Raw genomic sequence first — 25116 nt, forward strand, 5'->3', positions numbered from 1 at the left:
TCGAAAAAAATCCGGTCGTGTGTACACGGCATAACAGTATGCATCAGGCCTCTTGCACACTGCGGCTTGAAAAAGCTCAGCACAGCTTTTTTTTTTTTTTTTACTGAGCAAAAAACAGCCCATTAATTGTAATGTGCCTATGCACACGGGCGCGTTTTATCTCTCCAGAGATAAAATGATAATTCTCCCGATCTACAAGACTCTGGTCTGGCCGCACCTGGAGTATGCTGTCCAGTTCTGGGCACCAGTCCTCAGGAAGGATGTACTGGAAATGGAGCGAGTACAAAGAAGGGCAACAAAGCTAATAAAGGGTCTGGAGGACATTAGTTATGAGGAAATGATTTCAATATACAAATACCGGACTGGTGACCCCACAATAGGGAGAAAAAATGTTTGCAGAAGGGAGTTTAATAAGACTCGTGGCCACTCATTAAAATGAGAAGAAAAGAGGTTTAACCTTAACCACTTGCTTACTGGGCACTTAAACCCCCTCTCCTGCCCAGACCAATTTTCAGCGCTGACGCACTTTGAATGCAATTGCGCGGTCATGCAACACTGTACCCAAATGAAATTTTTATCATTTTTTTCCCACAAATAGAGCTTTCTTTTGGTGGTATTTAATCACAGCTCGTTTTTTTTATTTTTTGTTAAACAAACAAAAAAAGATGGGAAATTTTGAAAAAAAATCATGTTTAATAGTTTGCTATAGAATTTTGCAAACAGATAATTTTTCTGCTTCATTGATATGCGCTAATGAGGCGGCACTTGTAGGCTGCACTGGTGGGCACTAATAGGCACAGTTAAGGTGGCACTGATAGGCACAGATAAGGTGGCACTGATGGGGACAGATAAGTCGGTACTGATGGGCACAGATAAGGCGGCACTGATAATATGGCACTGATGGGCCCTGATGGGTGGCACAGATGGGTGGCACTGATAGGTGGAACTGATGTGCAGCAGCACTGTCCAGGCACTGATTGTGGGCACTGATAGTTGGTACTGTGGGCACGGACAGGTGGCACTTGTAGGGGGCACAGGTGGGCACTGAGGAACAGGGGCACATCTCAGTGATCGGGACTGATCGATAGCTTCAAGAAACTATTAGATAAACACCTAAATGACCACAACATACAGGGATATACAATGTAATGTTGACATATAATCACACACATAGGATGGACTTGTGTCTTTTTTCAAACTTACCTACTATGTAACTATGTAAAAAAGCGCTGTGTATTCTTCAGTAAAAAAAATAAAAATAGAAAGATCTGTATTTTTGGTCAGTAATATATGCGTCATGCATGGAAATACTCACACATTTTCCAAGTCCATTAACCTATTGTGAATGCGAGAATAGGTTTGCCTGCGAAAATGTGCAGAATTGAGCGTATGCATATGCGCGCAAATGCGCAACAATACGCACAAATGCATACAAAAAAAAAACGTCTGAAAAAAAACAGATGCTCAAACAGGAGTATCGTGTGCAAGAGGCCTTAAAAACGGGGGTTTAGTCTGCACACATTTGCAAATACATGCGCAAGCTACAGGCTCAAGGCACCCTGTTACCTGTAGTCCCTACTTCTCACTTTTAAGAGCCTCCACAGTGGAAGCTCATGCATTCTGATGGAAAGCTAGAGGGCATATGGGCTGGAGGGAGCCCACCCCTCCTTAACCATTTCAGCCCCGGAAGACTTGGGCGTTCAATGACCAGCTAATTTTTTGCGATATGGCACTGTGTCGCTTTAACTGACAATTGCGTGGTCGTTCGACGCTGTACCCAAACAAAAATTTTCCCACAAATAGAGTTTTTTTTTCGGTGGTATTTGATTATCTCTGCGGTTTTTATTTTTTGCGCTATAAACAAAAAAAGAGCGACAATTTTGAAAAAAACCCCCACAATATTTTGTACTTTTTGCTATAATAAATATCCCCAATTTTTTTTAAAAAAAAGCTAATTTTTTTCTCAGTTTAGGCCGATATGTATTCTTCTACATATTTTTGGTAATAAAAATCGCAATAAGCGTATATTGACTTGTTATAGTGTCTACATGTAGCGCGGACACATTTTTGCCTATAAATGTGATGTTAATGTTTTACAATGCAAGCCTATGGACAATTCTATAGCTTAGTATTTGGTGCCATCTAGCGGTCAAATACAGAAAGTGCACTGGGATAACTTTTGTTTTCAACCATTGAACACAATACAGAAAGTGACTGTTGTTTTGTTAAGAAGGTTGACCCTTTTTACCCAGGAGGCTTGGTGACCTACCCATGAACACTTTCTCTAGCAGTGCATGCTGGGTAGGACATAAAAGGAACCCGAGCAGCCATTTTAGCTCTCTTGGGATAACGTGACCAGCCTGTGAGGATCTGTGCTGAGGCCTCCTGTTACAAGAGGCCCACAGCCATCACAGATCGCAACTTCTACAGCTTGTGTGAGTGACCTGACAGTGCAGGAGATACAGCGACTGGATTGGAGACATCCAGAGACACTCATTTGAGCATCAGAGGATCGGGTTCACCCAGCATAGCGGAAAGGGGTGACGGAGCCATCTGACAGAGAAGCAAGCTGCAGTCACCGGACCAGAGCTATTACACGGAGTTCCGATCCAGTTAGTGAGCGGGTCAAAACCCACAGTTTGTTAACTTTCACACGCAGATAGACTCATACACAGGCCTCACTGGGATCTATAGTTCCAAGGAGGAGGGACCAAGTAACTGACACTAAGCAGGTCTGAGGCCTATCCACTCCGACGTTTCCAAGTTTTGTAACCAAGTTGCTAAGTTACACCAGGAGCACCTTTACCTCAACTTAACTTACTTTAATTTGTGGATTACAAAGAGTTACCTTAGCTAGCGAAGACAAGAAGATCAAAGACTAAGTACTTTAAGTGAGATCTCACGCATAGTTTTAAAAGTAGGGGAGCTCCCAGGTATAAATATATCTATTGTTTGTAGTTATTTATGTTGAAATTCATTGTGCTGTCGTCCTATGTTGGGGTGACAGCACAATTACTGTAATCACCTTTGAAATATATTTACAGTAAAATATATCTGGTTAAGTATCCAGTTGTGTGGAGTGTTTTCTCCCAGCAGGTGGAGTAGTGAATCCTGAGGTTACAATACAGGTATATTGCATTACATTTCAAAGGGACTGAGTCAATTCAGGGGAGGGGTTCATTAGCAGAGTTCAGGCCTGAATCAAATTCAGCCGCTCCTTCGGGGGTAAGTGCTACATACAAAATAGGGGATAGATTTATGGCATTTTTATTATTATTATTATTATTATTTTAATTTTTTTACTAGTAATGCCGGCGATCATTATGGTGCGACATTATGGTGGACACATCATTAGCAGAGTGCAGGCCCGAATCAAATTCAGCCACTCCTTCTGGGGTAAGTTCTACATACAAAATAGGGGATAGATTTATGGCATTTTTATTATTATTATTATTTTTTTACTAGTAATGCCGGCGATCATTATGGTGGACACATCGGACACTTTTGACACATTTTTGGGATGATTGACAATTATACAGCGATCAGTGCTATAAAAATGCACTGATTACTGCATAAATGTCACTAGCAGGAAAGGGGTTAACACTATGGTGGCGATCAAGGGGTTAACTGTGTTCCCTGACTATGTGTTCTAACTGTAGGGGGAGGGGACTGACTATAGGGGATGACAGATCGTGGTTCCTAGCTATTGGGAACTCACAATCTGTCTCTCCTCACAGAACAGAACAGGTGTTTGTGTGTTTACACACACACGTCCCTGTTCTGCCTCTCATGCCCAGCGATCGCTTGTGGCCAGCGGTTATTGCGACCGTTGATCACGAGCATCGGCACCCCCGCAGTGCAGCTATCCTGCTTAAAGGAGCCAACGTATAGCTACGTCGGCTCGCGGGATTGTGCCGACCTGCCGCAGTATAATGTCAGCGGCTGGTCGGCAAGGGGTTAAAGGTGCAGGGGCACACTGAACACCCAGCACTTGGCACTATAAACGCAAAGGTGTCAGCGCGTTACCTGACCAATATATCAACTGTGGAGCCTCTTAAAAGTTAGAGGTAGAGACTACAGGTAACAGGGTGCCTTGACGGGAGCTGTAGCTTATGCATGTATTTGCAAATCTGTGCAGACTAAACCCCTGTTTTTAACACATACTGTTATATAAGTCAGTTTGGTTGGTTGCAGGCTGGTCGGTAAGCAGAGCTTGGAATTTTCCTTGGATTTTTTCTTGGCCTTTTTTTTTGGAATTATTCTCCTTGGCCCAAGGAATGATTTGATTTCTTAATAGATAATACATCAGTTACGTGGTATCTTCATTATCATATTATGTGTCTCACTTTTTAAGAATGTCCGGGTTCCGTGCCAGTTCTATCACTGTAAATGATAACTGGTTGGCAGTTGTTTCTTGCCCTGAAAAGGACACAAATCTGTTTAACGAGCCTTTTCAAGCAAGCACAAGAGCTAGCAATCGTTATGGCTAATATACAAAAAAACAGAGAACTAGAAACAGTGGCGAAACTGAAGCTTGCTAATGACAGCCAATCCAAAAAAGGTGAAAGATGAAATCAGATTGGTTGTTTGAGGATATTGCCACACATTTACCCTTGCATTGCTTCAATGTCTGTAAAACACGCCCACCTACCCATTGAGGGCAGAATGACAGGGCCTCCCTGCTCTAGAAATCTATCCCGGGTATGCTCTAGGGTTGCCACCTGTCCAGGATTCACCCGGACAGTTCGGGTTTGGAATCATGCGTCCAGGTTTCAGAGTGCCTGATACCCGGACACATTATTCAGACCGGACTATGGCTTCCAGATACATCTGGATGAGAGGTGCTGACTGACAAAGGGAGAGTGAGCTCACCATCCATCACTGTCTGTGACTGAAGTATCCCTCCTTCTCTCTCCTGCCACTGAGTGAGTACACTAAGGTAATTCAGGGTTCTCAGAGCACTCCTTTCATCACAGCTCCCCTTTACACCAGAGGCCACAGTATTCCCCCTTACATCAGAGTCCTCTCCGTACATCAGAGTTCCCCCTTAAATCAGGGTTCCCAAAGCATCCCTTATGTCAGAGTCCCAAAGTTCCCCCTTACATCAGAGTCTGCAGTGTACCCCCCTTACAGTGAAAGGAACTCTGCAGGTTCAGATGTAAAAGGGGAACTCTGTGGACTCTGATGTAAAGGGGAACTCTTGTTATTAACTTCATATTATTAGAAATGTTATTTAATAGCAAAATATATGTATAGTTTATACTATAAAAAAAAAACAATTGCTGTGCGCCGCTAAAGTGTTCGGGTTTGACTTGAAGAAAAGGTGGCAACCCTAGTATGCTCCGTTGTCATATGGTGTCAAAATGTAGCTGGGTAGATGGCATCACTGATTTTCAAGTGACACAAATGGCGATGTCCTGGGTCAATATATGTTGTTTGGGGATGGGGTTGCAATCAGGAGGCATTGTCATTCTGCTCTGTATAGGCCTGATGAGCGTCTTATTAAGTCAGAGCTCCTGATCTGTATACTTGCCTCAGATCAGTGAGTCAGAAAGTACTTATGATACTGGATCAGCATGACAGCCAGGCAAGGAGTATTTTCAGGAGAGGTCAAGGATGGAGGCCTCCTACATTCTCAGTATAGTTTAACTTTAACAAGACAGTGCAAAGTGTAACTTATGCCGCATTCCGGCCAGAAAAAGACCGATGAGAGCTTTTCATCGGAAAATGCGACCGTGTGTACGCTCCATCGGAATTTAGCTGTCCGAATTTCCGCCAGCCAAAAATTGATAGCAGGTTCTCAATTTTCCAGACGGAAAAACTTTCTATCGGTAATTCCGATCGTGTGTATGCAATTCCGACAAAGTCACGCATTGCTCAGATTCAACTACGAGACAGAAACTATTGTCTACTGGCTATTGAACTTCCTTTTTCTAGTCCCGTCATACGTGTTGTACGTCACCACGTTATAAATGATCGGAATTTGATGTGACTGTGTGTAGGCAAGACAGCTTGAGCCGAATTCCGTCGGAATTTCGTCGGGAAAACCACCAGAGCTTTTTCCGACGAGAATTCCGATCGTGTGTACGCGGCATTAGGCAACAAGTAAAGTTAGATCCCTTTCACATTGGGGTGCTTTGCAGGCACTATAACACTAAAAATAGCACCTGCAAAGCGCCCTGAAAGAGCCGCTGATGTCTCTCCAATGTGAAAGCCCCGAAGGCTTTCACACTGGAGCGGTGCGCTGGCAGGACGGTAAAAAAGTCCTGCTAGCCGCATCTTAGGAGCGGTGTATACACGGCTCCTGCCCATTGAAATCAATGGGGCAGCGTGGCTATACCGCCAGCATAGCGTGCTGCAGCAGCGCTTTGCAGTGGTTTTAACCCTTTTTCGGCCACTACCGGGAGGGTAAAAGCGCCACTAGCAGCCGAATAGTGCTGCGAAATTGACGAACCCACCGCCCCAGTGTGAAAGGGGCCTAAGTTCTAAGAAAAGCACATGTAGTTAGGCTTTAAACTGTATTATATAAATCGTATAATACAGTATTTGCATATATTTTCTGAGTTTACTGCTTCATTGTACACCTTTGCTCTGAACAATTTCAGTGTAAATTTTTCAACTGATTACATTGTATTAGCTTTATAATAAAGCGAAACTCAACCCAAAAGGGGAAGTTACACTTTTCCTCCTCCTCCCCCCATCCTCTCCCATAATTGGAATGTATTTGGGGGGGGGGGGGGGGCAGGTACCTGATTTTGAGTCAGAATGCTGCGGCAATCTAGGCAGAAGTTCACCAACCCCCCCCCACAGTCTCTTGGGACACGTCACAGATCCCAGGGGACTGCGGGACCATTCATGAGGCGCGGTGCGGCTCACTCAGCAGCCAGCTGTGAAGCCGCAAGGAGTCACAGTCAGATGCCGACAGTTAGGATATTGACGCCTGGCCCCAAAGACTGGCAAAGAGCCGGGTCGGGTAAGGACATTGCTGGATCCTGGGACAGGTAAGTGTGTGTTTTTTTTTAAACAGTATTTGTAAATGCTGGCTTTTAAAATTTTGTTTACAGGGTGAATCTCCTCTTTAAGAATTTCCTTGCTTATCCTGAAACTTTCCTCATTGCATCAATATATACTCTTGTAGAACAGCTAAAAAAAAAAGCTGATGATTCTAATGCCGCATACACACGACTGGACTTTTCGTTGAACTAGGTCCGACGGCTTCATCGGACCTTTAGGCTCGGCTCACACAGGGGGCGATGCGAGGCGACACGACTTGCCTCGCCGCGACCTGCCGCGACCTCAGCGGCGACTTGCAAATGACTTCTGTATAGAAGTCAATGCAAGTCGCCCCGAGGTCGCCCAAAAGTAGTACAGGAACCTTTTTTCTAAGTCGGAGCGACTCGAGTCGCCCCTCTTAGAACGGTTCCGTAGTACAGAACGGGGGCGACTTGTCAGGTCGCGGCACGGCAAGTCGTGTCGCCTCGTGTCGCCCGCAGTGTGAACCGGCCCTTACTGTCTAAAAATCAGACGGACTTTAGATCTAAAACATGTTTCTTTCGAGTCTGGGCAGCTATTTACTACTGGCTGTGAACTTCCTTATTCTAGTCCAGTCGTATGTCATCACGTTCGAATCTGTCAGACTTTGGTGTGCTTGTGTGTGGCAAAGTCCGTTCATTTGGAAAGTGCATCGAGAAGACCGTCGGACCTAGTCCATCGAAAAAAGTCAGTTCGTGTGTACGCGGAATTCATTCTACATGCAGTTCTACCTGTTCAATAAAGTCATTTTACAAATTATGGATTAGATTACAAACCTGCAATGAAGAAAGTAACAAAATTATCTATCAAATCTTCCATATCACATTCATCCTCCTGGGCTGTGAAGAGAGGGAAAAGTAAATTAGTCTTTCTTCTTGAAAAAAAGAAAATGCTTAGCCATAGATATTTAATAAGCGAGAAGACTGGAGCATTTATCATACTTTTTTCCATAAATGTATTACATCATAACCCCAGACAACAGTAAAGAATTATCAGGGAGACCTCTTTCAAAACCTCTTACAGGAGAACCTTTTCCAAGATTGGAATACCTGCCATTTTTTTTCCTAGGTATGGCTCCTAAGTGTTTTACATCATAACTCCTGAGATGGGAACACTAAAGAATGAGCAGGCAGACTTCTTTCCAAACCTCTTCCAGGGGGACCTCTTCCAACATCAGAGAACTGGCCTTACTTTTTTCCTAGGTATGGTCCCTAAATGTTTTACATCATAACCCTTGGGAACAGTAAAGAACGAGCAGGTGAAACTCTGCCAAAACCTCTTCCAGGGGGAAACCCTTACAACATTGGAGAATTGGCCTTACCTTTTTCCTAGGTAGACCCCTCTGAATGTTTTACATCATAACCCCTGACATCAACTGTAAAAAATGAATAGGTGGACCTCTTCCAAATCCTCTTCGCCCTACACACAGTCGGACATTCTGACAACCAAATCCGTTGGATTTTGTCCGAAACTGTTGCATACACACGGTCGGACAAAGTTGTCGGAAAATCCGATTGTACATAACGTGATGATGTTATTTCGTTACAACGGGACTACGTTCAGGCCAGAAGCCAATAGCTTTGGTCTAGGAATTTGTTCTGAGCATGCGTGGCACTTTGTCCGTCGGAGTAGGCTACACATGATCGGAGTATGTCCGATCGGAGCATGTTGTCGGAAAATTTTATAGACAAGTTGGAAAACTTGGTCCGTCGGATATCCCGACGGAAACAGTCCGATGGAGACCACACACAGTCGGATTATCAGACAATACGGTCCGATAGGACACATTCTGTCGGAATCTCCAACCGTGTGTACAAGGGCTAAGTGTTTTACATCATAACTCCTGAGATGGGAACACTAAATAATGAGCAGGCAGACTTCTTTCCAAACCTCTTCCAAGGGGACCTCTTCCAACATCAGAGAACTGGCCTTACTTTTTTCCTAGGTATGGCCCCTAAATGTTTTACATCATAACCCTTGGGAACAGTAAAGAACGAGCAGGTGAAACTCTTCCAAAACCTCTTCCAGTGGGAGCTCTTCCAAGATTGGAGAATTGGCCTTACCTTTTTCCTAGGTAGGCCCCCCTGAATGTTTTACATCATAACCCCTGACATCAACTGTAAAGAATGAGCAGGTGGACCTCTTCCAAAACCTCTTCTAGGAGGACCTCTTCTAAGATCAGAGAATCTGCTTTACCTTTTTCCAGGTATACCTCCTAAATGTTTTTCATTATAACTGCTGACTACAGGAAAGAATGAGGAGAGGAACCTCTTTTGTGTAGACTCGATCTTTTTAGCTATTTTATTATAAATTAGATAACTGAGAGCTCTTTTGGCTTACCTGCCCCTTTGAGGATCTGTGTGAGTATATCCACCGGAATGTCTTCTCCGTCTTCAATTGCCTTTCGGCGTCTTTTGATACATTCTTTCCCAGTTTTCCTGAGAAGTTTGAGGCTCTCTTGAGTATCTTTAATATACTTCTGCTTTTCCATGGAGAACTAGCAAGAAAGATATACAGAAATATACATAAAACAATATGTTTCAAAATGCATGACAGATCGTGAAAGCTGCACAAACATGGACTCTTTACAGCAATGACTTTGGGACTAAATCTGGGTAACATGTGGCTGCATAGCATAGTGTCTATAAGACTCTGTAGCAAGAGAGAGTCCAACTGGAAGTAACTACTCAAGTAAAACAGTTCAGAACACAACTACCCACAAGTGTCCCTAATGCCGCGTACACGCGACCGGACTTTTTGATGGACTAGGTCCGGTGGAATGAGTCCGTCGGATATTACGATCATGTGTGGGCTCCAGCGGACTTTTTTCCACAAAAGTCCAACGGACTTAGAAATAAAAAATGTTTCAAATCTTTCCAACGGACTCGAGTCCGGTCGAAAAAATCTGCTCGTCTAGATGCTAGTCCGATGGACGAAAACCAATGCTAGGACAGCTATTGGCTACTGGCTATGAACTCCCTTATTCTAGTCCCGTCGTATGTCATCACGTTCGAATCCATCAGACTTTGGTTTGCTTGCGTGTGGCCAAGTCCGTTCGTTCGGAAAGTCAGTCGGAACACCGACGAAATTGCATCGGGAAGACCGTAAGACCTAGTCCGTCAAAGTCCTGTCGTGTGTACGTGGCATTACAGTAAAAATCCAGGGTAGTTCTGTTAACATTGGCCAACAGCTGGAGGGATCCAAGGTCCAAGAACAATGCGCCATCCAGCTGGAACTGTATTACTCTGCTAGCAGTCATGGAGGGGCTCCCTATTACAACTGTGTGCTGTTAGGCTCTGGCCCAGCTGTCCACACGCTGGTTCTGACAGTAAAAGGCCTCACACTTGGCTGAAGTTCAATTACTCAACTACCTCTGCCTCAGCTGGTGTGGCGTTTCGGAGATTCTGAGGGAGGGAAGTAGAGAAACGTGTCTTCTGTGAGTCTAGGGACCCAGGGAGTTGTTGGAAAAAAGAGGTAAGGGGCCGGTGTTCTGGCAGATAGTGTCCTGCCATCATATAGTGTCCGCCCCTTCCTGCGCATGCGCAGTACGGGGCAGAAGAAGCTTCGGAAAATCTCCAAAAATGAACGGTACCTGTGCCGTGAGTGGAGGTGGTAGCCCCACCATCCAAGCGGACATGGGGTTGGGAAAATTAGAGGGCTTGGCCTCGCTGTGCTCGGCTCTTTTATATTCCTACTCTATGTCCACTTGGATGGTGGGGATAGAACCTGGACTCACAGCGCAGGCGCCGTTCATCCTCTGCTATTTTCGGAATCTGCGTGTGCTGTGTACTGCGCATGCGTAGTACAGAGTGGACACTATCCGATGGGGGACTGTCACGATCACTCTGACGTTTCAGCCAAACACAGGAGTCTTACCCGTCGGAACCCGTCGTGGAGAGTCCGTCGTTCCCCTTGGACGCGCGCTAAAGCGAACGAACGCTTCCGCGTCGACGCGAACGCGCACACACACGCACGCAGGTCACGAACGGGTGCACGCGTACGTGCAAGGGCGCGCTGACCCGTCGTACGTCCGTTTGGCGCCCTAAGGCCTTCTTTAGTCACTGGCTCCCTCCTAACCGTGCTGTCCAGTCTACAGCGTGTCCGTGATCTTGTTGTCTGAATCTGTACCCGTTACTCTGGTTTCCTGATATCCGGCCTGTTCCTTGACTCCGATCCATTGCTGCCTGCCTACGACCTCTGCTTGTCTGACCACGTCTCTGCCTCACCCCTTGTACCTCGCTGACCGATTCCTGCTGACCCGGCCTGTACCCGACTCCGCTGTTCCTGTTGCCTGTCTGAGTTCCTGTGTTACTGGACGTCTGCTCTCCAGCCAGTCTCCGCACTTGTGCCTGCCCGCTACAGTCAAGCACCTCCTGCTCTGCCAACTTGCTGTCTGTGCCCAGCTGATTCTCCGGACCAGTACTACCTGCCAGGCACTTGTGCCCCCTGAGCTATTGAATACCTGTCTCCACCTTCAGGGGTTCCTTAACCAGGGGATACGAGGGGCCGCTCCCTGCATTCCAGGCTCAACTACTAGGTACGTGACAGTACTGGACAGCCATGTCCGAGCCTGCGCAGGGAGCCTCCCCCATGGACGAGCTCTGCCACCATCTGGCCGGCCTTACCCAGGCAGTTAAGAACCTTCAAGAGGGCTACGGTAGATTGGAGGAACAAATCCAGGCGCTATCCGCCTCTGCACCAGGGCTCCTGGGGTCCATGCCCCACCGTCAGTCGTGATGCTCCCACCTGAACCCAGGGTCCCAACTCCGGAACGATTCGCAGGAGACCGGAGCAAGTTCAGGGCGTTCCGCAACTCTTGCGAACTCTATTTCGCCCTACAACCCAGGACATTCTCTCTTGAGGCGACGAAAGTGGGATTTGTCATCTCCCTGCTAAGCAACGAACCCCAGGCCTGGGCACACCGTCTGTTGGAACGGAAGGACTCATCTTTAGACTCCATGGACATCTTCTTCCAGGCAATGTCCAGGCTTTATGAGGACCCCCAGTTAGCCGCAACTGCAGAAGCAGCCCTACATGCCCTGCAACAAGGTCGCAGACCTGTGGAGGACTACGTCTCAGAGTTCCGACGATGGAGTGCAGACACAGATTGGAACAACGCGGCCTTGCGGTACCAGTTCCGCACGGGTCTCTCCGAGGCTCTGAAGGACGAGCTGGCACGTGTGGGTGTTCCCGAGACCCTGGAGGCCCTGATAGACGCTTCTATCCAGATTGACAGGCGTTTGAGGGAGCGCCGCCAAGAACGATCTTCCGCAACTTCCCGTCCGATTTGGATGTTACCACGGGTGCCTAGTCACCCAACTCCGCCTGCTCCAGTCGCATCCACATTGGACACCCCGGAGCCCATGCAGCTGGGGCTACTCCGCCCATCTTTGACTCCAGAAGAACGCCAGCGTCGTCGGGTCAACAATCTCTGCCTATACTGCGGAGAACCAGGGCACTTTGTTCGTTCCTGCCCAGCCAAGACGCGTAAGTGCCTCCTTGTCCCACCTGTTCCCTCACCTGTGTTGCCTGATAACATCTCCCATCTAGCTGTTCCTGTTCTCTTACAGCTTCCAGGAAGGACTGTCTCAACCCACGCGGTTATTGATTCCGGGGCATGCAGTGGCTTTGTAGATTCGTCCTTCGCCCGAAAGAACAGGATCCCTCTTAGACCAAGGGAGAAGGGGCTCTCGGTATACCTGGCCGACGGGTCTACCTTGGAATCAGGACCAGTAACCCAGGAGACCAGTCCTCTACCCGTTGTCATCGCCGGGACTCACCAAGAACTCCTTTGCCTAGATGTCATCCAGTCTCCTCTGTTCCCCATCATCCTAGGCATGCCTTGGTTGAAGGCACACAACCCACGCATTGATTGGGCCACCGGAGTAATTGAATTTTCCTCGGACTACTGCCACCGGCATTGTTGCCCGACCCCCAACGGGGACTCTTCTGTCCTTCTCTGTTTGGATTCTGATGAGGAAACCCGACAAGCCGTGCCTGAGCAATACCACGCTTTTCTGGACGTCTTCAGTAAGAAGGGGGCAGAAACTCTCCCGCCTCATAGGCCCTATGATTGCCCTATTGAACTGCTCCCGGGGGCGGAAATCCCCTTCGGAAGGATCTTCCCCCTATCCGAATCCGAGCTGAGTACCCTAAAGACCTATTTGGACGATAATCTCGAAAAGGGGTTCATCCGACCTTCTACCTCCCCAGCCGGCGCTGGGATCTTCTTCGTGGAAAAGAAGGACCACTCTCTGCGCCCATGCGTGGATTATCGGGCGCTAAACAAGATCACCGTTAAAAATCGCTACCCTCTGCCATTAGTACCTGAACTTTTCCAGAGACTGGGTTCCGCTAAGCTGTTCACAAAACTGGATCTTCGGGGTGCCTACAACCTCGTCCGTATCAGAAAGGGCGATGAGTGGAAAACAGCCTTTCGTACCCGCTTCGGACACTACGAATACTTAGTGATGCCATTCGGGCTGTGTAACGCCCCGGCTACGTTCCAGCATTTTGTTAAAGACATTTTTAGAGACTTTCTTGATTTGTTTGTGATTATTTACTTGGATGACATACTAATTTTTTCCTCCACTTTAGCCATCCACAGAGAACATGTCAAGAAGGTTCTGACCCGCCTCCGTTTCCACGGCCTGTACGCCAAGCCCGAAAAATGCGTTTTTGAAAAAGAGAGTATTCAGTTCCTCGGCCTGATTATCTCAGTTCGAGGGGTAGAGATGGATCCCCAGAAGATCTCTGCAATCCAGGACTGGCCTGCCCCCTCCGATAGGAAGGGAGTTCAGCGATTCGTGGGCTTCGCGAACTTTTATCGCAAGTTCATAAAAGGATTCTCCTCTATCATCGCCCCCATTACCGGGCTGACCAAGCAGGGCTCAAAGTTCCGCTGGACCCCTGAGGCACAAGAGGCCTTCAAGACCCTGAAGAAATTGTTTGTCTCAGCTTCAATCCTGAAGCACCCTGATCCCACTCTACCGTATACCCTTGAAGTTGATGCTTCGGAAGTAGCAGTCGGAGCTATACTCTCCCAGAGGCAGGTACCCAAGTCCTTACTTCACCCAGTCGCTTTTTTTCCCGCAAATTAGCTGAAGCCGAAAGAAATTACGACGTTGGTGATCGCGAGCTTTTAGCAATTAAGTCTGCACTTGAGGAGTGGCGCTATCTGCTAGAGGGGGCTATCCATCCAATTCTGGTCTATACGGACCACAAAAACTTAGAATACCTGAAGACAGCTAAAAGGTTGAAGCCTCGTCAAGCCAGGTGGGCACTCTTTTTCTCGAGGTTCGTATTCCATATAACTTACCGTCCCGGATCCAAGAATACGAAGCCTGACGCGTTGTCTCGCATGTTTAGCCAGCCGGAAGATTCGTCTCCCATCGACACCATTCTTCCTGCTGGAAACTTTCTCTTACTCCAAGGAGATGTGATCTCTCAAGTCAAGCAAGCCTCCAGGGGCGCCTTACCTCCACCCGGCATCCCGCTGTCTTCCAACGATGACCTTATGTGGCATGGGAACAGGATCTTTATCCCCCAGGCAGTTCGGACCCTGGTTCTGGCCTCCTGTCATGACCATCCCATGGCTGGCCACTTCGGAATATCCAAGACACTAGAATTGCTCAGGCGTAATTTCTGGTGGCCGCGGATGAAGGAAGACTGCAAGAGTTACATACAGGCCTGCACTACCTGCATTCGGAGTAAGGGCGACAAGTCAAGAGCCTGGGGCTTACTAAGACCATTACCTGTTCCTGATAGACCATGGAGAATGATCTCCATGGATTTTATTGTTGAACTTCCCCCTTCAGAGAACCATACAACGATCTTTGTCGTAGTCGATAGGCTCACTAAAATGGCTCATTTCTTGCCCATGAAGGGCACCCCCTCAGCCACGGAGACAGCTAACGCCTTCATAAAGGAAATAGTAAGACTTCACGGCATCCCCGCCAACATCACATCTGATAGGGGGGTGCAGTTTACCTCCAGATTCTGGAAGGCACTCTGTGGAACTCTGAAGATCGACCTCTGCATGTCCTCGGCCTACCACCCGCAGACCAACGGTCAGACCGAGAGGACGAATCAGACCTTAGAACAGTATCTTCGCTGCTTCTCGTCCTTCTCACAAGACGATTGGGTCTCCCTGCTACCCATGGCCGAGTTCGCCTATAATAACACAGCCCATTCAGCTACCAAGCAGTCTCCTTTCTATGCGAACTTCGGGTACCACCCGTTGTTTTTGTCTGGCAATCTTCCCGAATGTTCGGTACCAGCGGTTCAGAAGAGACTTAATTTCTTTGAAGAGAATAATAAGCTCTTACAGGAAACCTTGGCTAGGTCGCAAGAACATAACAAGGAAGTCTTCGACAGAAGGAGAAGAGGGGAGCTGGACCTTAAGGCCGGGGATCGGGTCTGGTTGTCCACCGTAAACCTCAGACTATCCTGTCCCTCCAAGAAATTGGGCCCAAGATTCCTGGGTCCCTTTCCGGTCAAAAGGAAGTTAAATGACGTGGCTTTTGAGCTAGAACTCCCTGAGTCCTTCCGAATTCATCCGGTCTTTCACGTATCGCTTCTCAAGCCTGCAGTCAAGGACCCCTTCTCTGACAGGATTTCCCGTCCTCCGGAACCTGTGTTGGTCGATGGGGAGATTGAGTTCGAAATTTAGGCCATCCTGGACTGTAGGAAGAGAAGAAACCAGGTCCAATTCTTAGTCAAGTGGAAGGGGTACGGACCCGAAGAGAATTCCTGGGAGCCAGAGGCTAATATCCATGCCAAGAGACTCATCCGTGCCTTCAAGAATTCCCACCCGGACAAGTGGGCTCGGTTGGGCATCCGGGGGCTGCCCCTTGGGGGGGGGCAATGTCACGATCACTCTGACGTTTCAGCCAAACACAGGAGTCTTACCCGTCGGAACCCGTCGTGGAGAGTCCGTCGTTCCCCTTGGACGCGCGCTAAAGCGAACGAACGCTTCCGCGTCGACGCGAACGCGCACACACACGCACGCAGGTCACGAACGGGTGCACGTGTACGTGCAAGGGCGCGCTGACCCGTCGTACGTCCGTTTGGCGCCCTAAGGCCTTCTTTAGTCACTGGCTCCCTCCTAACCGTGCTGTCCAGTCTACAGCGTGTCCGTGATCTTGTTGTCTGAATCTGTACCCGTTACTCTGGTTTCCTGATATCCGGCCTGTTCCTTGACTCCGATCCATTGCTGCCTGCCTACGACCTCTGCTTGTCTGACCACGTCTCTGCCTCACCCCTTGTACCTCGCTGACCGATTCCTGCTGACCCGGCCTGTACCCGACTCCGCTGTTCCTGTTGCCTGTCTGAGTTCCTGTGTTACCGGACGTCTGCTCTCCAGCCAGTCTCCGCACTTGTGCCTGCCCGCTACAGTCAAGCACCTCCTGCTCTGCCAACTTGCTGTCTGTGCCCAGCTGATTCTCCGGACCAGTACTACCTGCCAGGCACTTGTGCCCCCTGAGCTATTGAATACCTGTCTCCACCTTCAGGGGTTCCTTAACCAGGGGATACGAGGGGCCGCTCCCTGCATTCCAGGCTCAACTACTAGGTACGTGACAGGGACCATATATGATAGGACACCGGCACCTACATTTGAGCATGGTGAGTATACTGGCATTCCGCTACATTTTGTTATGCCCCAGGTGTTGTGAAATTAAAAATGCAGTTCAGGCAGCAATACTCACTGCCTCTCCAGTGCTGTCCTAAGGACAAAACATAACCTAGGAGCATTATAAAATGGAATATTATAGCATAATGTAGAGGAGAACAGTAGCAATATGACCATAGTAGCATGAGCGGAAGGACATCAGTCTATTATGGGCCCACATTGCAAGATGGAAAAATCAATCCAGTCCTTACCCTAATAAAAGGGTTTCTCATTTCCACTAATCCTCTCATAACCAGGGATATGGCTCGAGGAAACGGAGTCTGATCATCATCAATGGAATTCAGGTCCATCCCAAATGCTACCTAGAAAAACAAAACAATGAATTATAATGTATGTCTAGATTTTGACCACATTTAACCCACAAACCTCTCCCTCATCATTTACAGCAGACTTTTTTAACCACTTGAGCTCTGAAAGGTTTTACCTCCTTAAAGAGGAGGTCCAGCCTGGGTGAAAAAAATAAAAACAGGCAGCTACAAATACTGCAGCTACTGGCTTTTAATATTAGGGCACTTACCTGTCCAGGGAGCCCGTGATGTCGGCACCCCAGACGATCTTTGGATCGACTCCCGGGTGCTGCCCCTGCCATTCCTGGTAAGGGAACCAGGCAGTGAAGCCTTTCCTTCACTGCTGGTTCCCTACTGTGCATGCACTTTCTAATTGGCCCGGTGGCGGGGGGAAGAAGGAGGGGGGGGGGGGCCGAGGCCCGTCTCTCGGAAGTGTAGAAGGGGGACCCATCAAAAATCAACGCTCCCCCTTTAAAGGTGCCAAATGTGACACGGGGGGGGGGGGGGGAGCATATAAGCAGAAGTTCCACTTTTTAGTGGAACTCCGCTTTCATGACCAGGCCATTTTTTTGCTATTTAGCACTGCACTGCTTTACTTTAACCGGTAATTACGCGGTCATGCAACACTGTACCCAAACAATATTTGTATAATTTTTTCACACAAATAGAGCTTTTTTTGGAGCTATTCGATCACCACTGGGTTTTTATTTTTTGCAATATAAATGAAAAAAGACCAAACATTTTTGGGGAAACAAAATATATGTTTGATTTTCTGCAAAAAAATATCCAATAAAAGAAATTTAATTACATTTTTTCATAAATTTATGCCAAAATGTATTCTTCTACATGTATAACAGCTTTCCAGCCACCCCCCCTCCCCCACTCAAAATCAGTTTACTGTAGCAGAGCAGGCAGTGATTGCGACTGGTTGCCAGAGGCTACAGCATATCATATCATTACCGCTCACTGACTGGATGCTAGAGGTTACAGCACACATTACAACTCACTGATTAGTAGAGCTGCCACGACGAGTCGACGTAATCGATTACGTCAACTACAAAAATACGTCGATGTGCGTGCAGGGCGTCGATGCATCACAGTGCTTAGTATCTACCGCTGTCCTCCGTGCTGCTGTCCCCCTCTCTTCTCCCCCTGCCGTCCCTAGGGGTGCAACGGATCGTCAACGAGCCGTGCTCGAACGGGTGATCCCGCTCGGATCGGCACATGCCGCGCTCCGTGGAGCGCTCCGCGGTCTCGGCCTTAGGAGAGGCCGCGGCTTCGGCCTAGCTCCGAAGCGGCGGCCATCTTTCTACACCCAGGCGTTTACAATGTGATCGCTCCGACAGAGTGATCACTTGTAAACAAACCGGCGTCATGACATGATGCTGGTTTCTCTCTCCCCTCTCTGTACTGATCTGTACAGTGGAGGGGAGAGGTTGGATGGAAGCAGCCATCCCTCCATACCCAGCCAATACTCTGCCAGCCCATACTCTGCCAGCCAATACTCTGCCAGCCCATACTCTGCCAGCCAATACAATACTCTGCCAGCCAATACAATACAATACTCTGCCAGCCAATACAATACTCTGCCAGCCAATGCAATACAATATTCTGCAATACAATACTCTACAATACAATACTCTCAAGGTTATCCAAAGGATTAATTAGCTTATCAAAAAAAAAACACTAGATTCATAAAAAAAAAATAATAATAATAATAATCGGATAGTCGTTGACTAATCGAAAAAATAATCGATAGATTATTCGACAGACAAATTAATCATTAGTTGCATCTCTACTGATTAGTTGCTGTGAGTTGCTCTAATATGTAAAACTATTAAGGGTGTCTCAAAATTGCGCATCATTTTATAAGGTGTGTTGACTGGAAAAAGGTTGAGAAGGAATGCTTTACAGCATGTCCCAGAAACAACTTTTTTCATGCCCTTTGAAGCCATCACCAGGCATGTAAAATTCTGGCAGGAGCAGCTGTTGGGAGCCCAGTTCCTATTGATGTAGGCATGCCCCCCTAGAACTGCAACACCCAAGACCCCTTTCCTAACACACAATGTAGGCCAGGCACTTGAGCGTCAAGACGGCAGCAATGCTTTGCTGGTAAAGAAATGAATAATGAAGAAAGGGGCAGAGTGGGGCAAGGCACTGGCGTCGTTTTTTAGTCCAACATGCATGGCTGGTTGAGCTTTCAGTGCAGAAAAGACTATGTGTTTCAGCCCGAAAGTTAGAACCGCACTGGATTTTTAGCAGATGAACATCTATTTGATGAGCTTTGTTTCTGGTGTGTCCCTACATTTTTAACCTCTTGCCAACCATGTAATGCATATGTGCTGTAGCCGGGAGGTTGGGCCTTAAAGCCACACACGTGTCCATCGCGGCTGAGTTTTCTGTGCTGAGAACATGATCAATGCATGCTCCCAGAACAGTGACCGAGTTGCCACAGACAGATCCCAACCCCTGCTTGTGATTGGGCTCCTGATTATGTTATAGAGAAGTCCGTTCAGGGACACACTTGTGGTCTTCAGTTACCACTGAGCTATGCTGGGCTCCTGTTGTGGCCCTTCAGCATTAGAGTGAGAAAGCATCACCAGCATGCAATGAATGAATGGGTTTAAAGTGTTATTCAGCGATCACATTGTTACAGCAGAAGCAACGTTTCGGAGCCTCGTAAGACCCCTTCATCGGGCATGCTTGATGAAGGGGTCCTGCAAGGCTATCAAATGTTGCTTCTGCTGTAACAATGTGATCCCTGAAAAAAGTTTTGGACCCATTCTGGTGGTTCATGATGTGCTGGAGACGTTTTCTCCCTCTATCTTCAATTCCAGCTGTTCGGAGAAAGGAAATAGGGAGCCTGGTTCCCATATCAGACTACCTAGGGAGGGGTTAGAGCTAACGGACTATTTCGGTACATATGAGGAATAATATAGCACAGATAAAATACAAACAAAGTTTATTTAGACAATAAAATCAATTTACAGCAATTAAGTTGATACACATGGTGACGTAATTCAACTAGTTTCGCTCCATAATGAGCTTCTTCAAGAAATACATACGTCCATACATTCATTTGATGCCGCTCTGTCTGACTTCAATACCTCCCACAGACGCCGGGGGAGACCTTTTCGGGGTCCTTTAAGCATTGCGTTGGTGCACTGCTGGGGACGTATGTATTTCTTGAAGAAGCTCATTATGGAGCGAAACTAGTTGAATTACGTCACCATGTGTATCAACTTAATTGCTGTAAATGTATTTTATTGTCTAAATAAACTTTGTTTATCTGCCTCTCAGATAAGTTCCAACTGCCACCATTGATCTTTTTAGCTATCTGTAAGGAGGTAATTCTTCCCAGTGTCCAAAAGCATAAGGACCATTCTTCCCACTGACCATCACACTAATGTATCATGAGTTGTAGATATAGTAATTTTTAGCAGGGGTTCCCTGAGACTAGAAAGTTATGTCAAGGGTTCCTCTGTGTTGAAAAGGTTGAGAAAGGCTGGTGTAGAGGGTTAATTCTGAATTTTTTTATTTACTTCATGGTTGCAGCTCGTGTCGAAAATTACTTCCAATGCTGCTCTAAACTACAATAAAATACAATCTGCCATGGGACCGCTTCTTAGCTATGTTTCTGTTTGGATTAAAAATCTTCAGTGCTAAATCTTTCTCAAACCTTTGCAATTATGTGCATAGACTTTGCTAATTGAGAGTCAGCCTGATTTTTGTCTAATTGTGTTGCTCATTTTGAGCAGTGCTTCTATTAGGGCTGCATCCATTGTCCTACGTGCAGTCTGGGAGTTCAGCTAAAAGGCCGAATGTCTGGATGTTTCTGATGCTGAGACAAATCCAAAGTCCAGGCATGGGGTATTCATGTAGTGCTCTCCTCTAGTTAGGTTGCTAGGTTAAATCAGGGTTGTCACCTGTCCAGGATTCACCCAGACTGTCTGGATTTTGAATCATGCGTTCAGTTTTCAGTCTGCCTGAAACCTGGATAGGCGGACTAGACTACAGGGAGCTATAGAGAGAGTCGGCACTGGGACTGAGAAGATGGACCTGATGTAAGAAGGCACTCTAGCGGGGGCACCTGATGTAAGAGGGCACTCTACTGGGGACACTTGATGTAAGGAAGCAAATTACTGGTGAAACCTGATGTTAGGAGACACTCTGATGGGGAAACTTCATGTAAGGGGGCACACTGATGGGGACACCTGATGTAAAGGGGCACTCTGATGGAGACACCTGATGTAAGGGGGCAATCTAATGGGGACACCTCATGTAAGGAGAGACTCGTGCTGTTAAAGTGTTTGGCTTGAAGAAAAGGTGGCAACCCTAGGTTAAATTTAGTTTATGGCTTCGCTGTAGTGAATGGAGCAGTGATTGATTGATTGTTTTTGTCTGTTCAGGGTTTCCGAGTTGGGTGTTTGATTTCTCTCACCTGTTTCTGGAAGAAGCATGGCAATCTCTGGACGGAGGTGTCTAGAAGGTGGCTGTGGAGGTGATCCATTTCGTGGGAGCTCTGGATAAGTGTGCTTAGTTTTCAAGGATAGTTCCAGTTTCCTAGGGGGCTGTTGCCCCTAGGAGAGAGTCTCTCAGAGAGGGGATTGCAGTCTGGGTCTCAGCAGATGCTAGGCTGAGACCCCGGGAAAGACTGCTGAAGATGTATTTGCTGAAGAGCACTGTTCTGAAGTCCTAGTTTGGAGAAGGATCCTTTTATCTCCCTCCCTAAGAATCTACTTGTGAAGGCTGGGTAGCAGACAGCTCCAAGGACATTGTGAGCAAAGACCTTGCTGTGGACTTTGGGTGTGCTTGTGCTAGAAGAGATCTAGGTGACAGTGGTTGCTACATGGACTGGGGCTGCTCTCACAGAGTCCTGGGTATACTGGCCATTCCCTGTTACCTCCAGGAAAGGCTATTGTAAGAAAATTGGGGAGAAGTTGTCCTCCCATTATTTCTATTGATTTTGGGAGTATACTGTAACCCTAAACCCTTCTTCTGATAAAGATCTTCAGCAATTGATACTAAAAAATCATCCCCTAGACCAGGGATCTGCAATTAGCGGACCTCCAGCTGTTGCAAAACTACAAGTCCCATCATGCCTCTGGGTGTCATGCTTGTGGCTGTCAGAGTCTTGCTATGCGTCATGGGACTTGTAGTTCTGCAACAGCTGGAGGTCCGCTAATTGCATATCCCTGCCCTAGACTGAACCTGTATTGTCAGTGTGCGTGGTACTGTGCTTACGTGACTGCCAGCCATGACTGTACTACATTGAGAGACTTGGGTACATTCTCAGCGGCCACGTTGGGGGTAAGCGCTACATTTAGATTGAAGGAATCCATCTGCTGGTGTATGGGCAACCTTATAAGTAACGGAAAGCCTACATCAGTTCATTTTATGTACCTTCGAGATGACATCCAGGGTGACTCTGCACAGCATGTCATGCATTCCAATCTCAGTTTTTCCATCAGCCTTTTCTGAAAGTCTCTCCACCAAGTCTTCGGCTTTCTCATTGAAGGGTGCCATCAATCCAATCAAGTATCTGTATGCAGGTAAAATAGGCAGTGCTAACCAAGGTTAACGCACAATGCACCAGACACCAAAATGCATGTTCTCATATACCCCCATTGCAACTGTGGAGACCGATGCTACTTTACTAGTGTATCGTCTTATAGCTAGTCGGCTAGAATAAAAACTCCAAAAATGGTCTCTCTGCAAACACACACATAAATTACGTCTCTCTGCAAACACACACATAAATTACCGATTCCGATAAGCCCCCCGCCCGCAGACCCCGACAACCAACGGCCAGGGTTGTCGGGAAGAGGCCCTTGTCCTCATCAACATGGGGACAAGGTGCTTTGGGGTTGGGGGGCCGCACGCCCCCCCTTCCCCAAAACACCCCCCCATGTTGAGGGCACGCGGCCTGGTACGGCTTAGGAGGGGGGGCGCTTGCTCGTCCCCACCCCCTTTCCTGGCCGGCCGGGTAGCGTGCTCGGATAAGGGTCTGATGTGGACCTGGGGGGGACCCCCACGCCGTAGGGGTTCCCCTTTAAGTCCATACCAGGTAACGGGGCCAGCGACGCCTCCTTCGCTGGCCCCGGCTACCTGGAGACACGCTCAAAATGAGCAGACTTTTCTCTGTGCGGGAAAAGTCCGTTCATTTCAAAAGTACGGCGGACTAGCACACACACGGCCGGATTGTCCGCCGAAATGCAAATCCGGCGGACAGATTGGAGTGCAAAACGACTTTCTAAGTCCGCCGGACTTTTGGGTAAAAAAAGTCCGCCGGAGCCTACACACGGGGGGATTGAAGTCCGCCGGACTTTTCCACCTGATTGTTTGATCGTGTGTACGAGGCATAACACACAGCCACGCCCCCAGAGTTAGTAACACGCCCCTAGGACACACGTAACCCCTACACTGTCACCCCCTGGTTAATCCCTTCACTGCCAGTGTCATTTACACAGGAATCAGTGCATTTGTATAGCACTGATTACTGTATAAATGACAATGGTCTCAAAAATGTGTAAAAAATGTCCGATGTGTCCGCCATAATGTCGTAGTCACAATAAAAATCACTGACCGCCGCCATTACTAGTAAAAAAAAAAAATTATAAAAATGCCATAAAACTATCCCCTATTTTGTAAACGCTATAAATTTTGCGCAAACCAATCAATAATCGCTTATTGCGATTTTTTTTTTTTTTTTTTTTTTTACCAAAAATATGTAGAAGAATACGTATGGGCCTAAACTGAGGAAAGAAAAATGTTTTTTATATATTTTTGGGGGATATTTATTATAGCAAAAAGTTAAAAATAATGCGTTTTTTTTTTCAAAATTGTCGCTCTTTTTTTGTTTATAGCGCAAAAAATAAAAACCGCAGGGGTGATTAAATATCACCAAAAGAAAGCTCTATTTGTGGGAAAAAAAGGACGTCAATTTTGTTTGGGAGCCACGTCGCACGACCGCGCAATTTTTGCAGTTAAAGCGACGCAGTGCCGAATTGCAAAAAGTGGATAAACTTTGCTGGCACAATGTACTGTAACTATATATAAAATATCCATATCTGGAATTCTTCTTTAACATCTCATATGTGTATTTCGCTGTTTCCATGGTCTTCAGGTTTAAAAGCAGCATCTATTTTACCCTCTAAGTTTTAACGTCTGGTTAATATTTGTACTTACGTTCTACTAAATGCTGGATCCATGATTCTCCTCTGTTTGTGCCAGTGATCATAATCCCGATCTGTCACTAAGCCTCTTCCCATGAACCTGGTATATGATGGGTAATAAAACACAAAAAAAAAAAATGTTAAAGGGGTTGTAAAGGTTCATTTTTTTATTTTCTAAATAGGTTCCTTTAAGCTAGTGCATAGGTGGTAGGTCTGAGCGCCGGTACAATTGTATTTTTTTCCATTGTTGGTTCACTTACCTTTTCCTTCGATTTCCCTTCTATATGTTTTTTTTTTCTTTGTCTGAATTTCTCACTTCCTGTTTCTCCTCAGTAAACTTCACACCATCATCCGAACGGTGTTTAATCAGCCAGAACAGCTTACCGAGGAGGAACATGAAGTGAGAAATTCAGACAAAGAAAACAAAGAAAAAAAAACATTTAGAAGGGAAATCGAAGGAAAAGGTAAGTGAACCAACAATGGAAAAAATTACAATTGTACCGGCGCTCAGACCTACCCCTATTTTCTTTATAGGTGCGCTGCAAACCCGATCTAACTCACTTACCACTCCTAGCTTTGGCTATGGGACAGTAATGCCGTGTACACGCGATAGGATTTTCCGACAGAAAATGTTCGATGGGACCTTGTTGTCGGAAATTCTGACCGTGTGTAGGCTCCATCGGACATTTTCCATCGGAATTTCCGTCGCACAAAATTTGAGAGCTGGTTCTCAAATTTTCCGACAACGGATTTGATCTCGTGTACACAATTCCAACGCACAAAGTTCCATGCATGCTCGGAACCAAGCAGAAGAGCCGCACTGACTCTTCAACTTCATTTTACTCGGCTCGTCATATGTGTTGTACGTCACTGCGTTCTTGACGTTCGGAATTTCCGACCAACTTTGTGCGAGCGTGTGTATGCAAGATAA

The 25116-nt window shown here is 46.9% G+C and overlaps 1 protein-coding gene across 1 annotated transcript in view; it reads right to left on the reverse strand.

The window, feature by feature from the left end:
- The window catches only part of LOC143958142 (cholesterol 24-hydroxylase-like), a 59340-nt gene that overhangs the window by 16015 nt on the left and 18209 nt on the right, over positions 1–25116 (reverse strand). The window contains exons 5-10 of the mRNA XM_077467606.1: positions 24199–24285; positions 22414–22552; positions 16915–17025; positions 9373–9529; positions 7809–7871; positions 4347–4419 (exon numbers count right to left, since the gene is read on the reverse strand). Of these exons, the coding sequence (XP_077323732.1) occupies positions 4347–4419; positions 7809–7871; positions 9373–9529; positions 16915–17025; positions 22414–22552; positions 24199–24285 (630 nt within the window). The remainder of the gene's footprint in view (positions 1–4346; positions 4420–7808; positions 7872–9372; positions 9530–16914; positions 17026–22413; positions 22553–24198; positions 24286–25116) is intronic.

This window comes from Lithobates pipiens, unplaced genomic scaffold, assembly GCF_037356315.1.
Source record: "Lithobates pipiens isolate NorthernLeopardFrog02 unplaced genomic scaffold, aLitPip1_a1.2 Scaffold_57, whole genome shotgun sequence".
In the NCBI taxonomy this organism is placed as follows: Eukaryota; Metazoa; Chordata; class Amphibia; order Anura; family Ranidae; genus Lithobates; species Lithobates pipiens.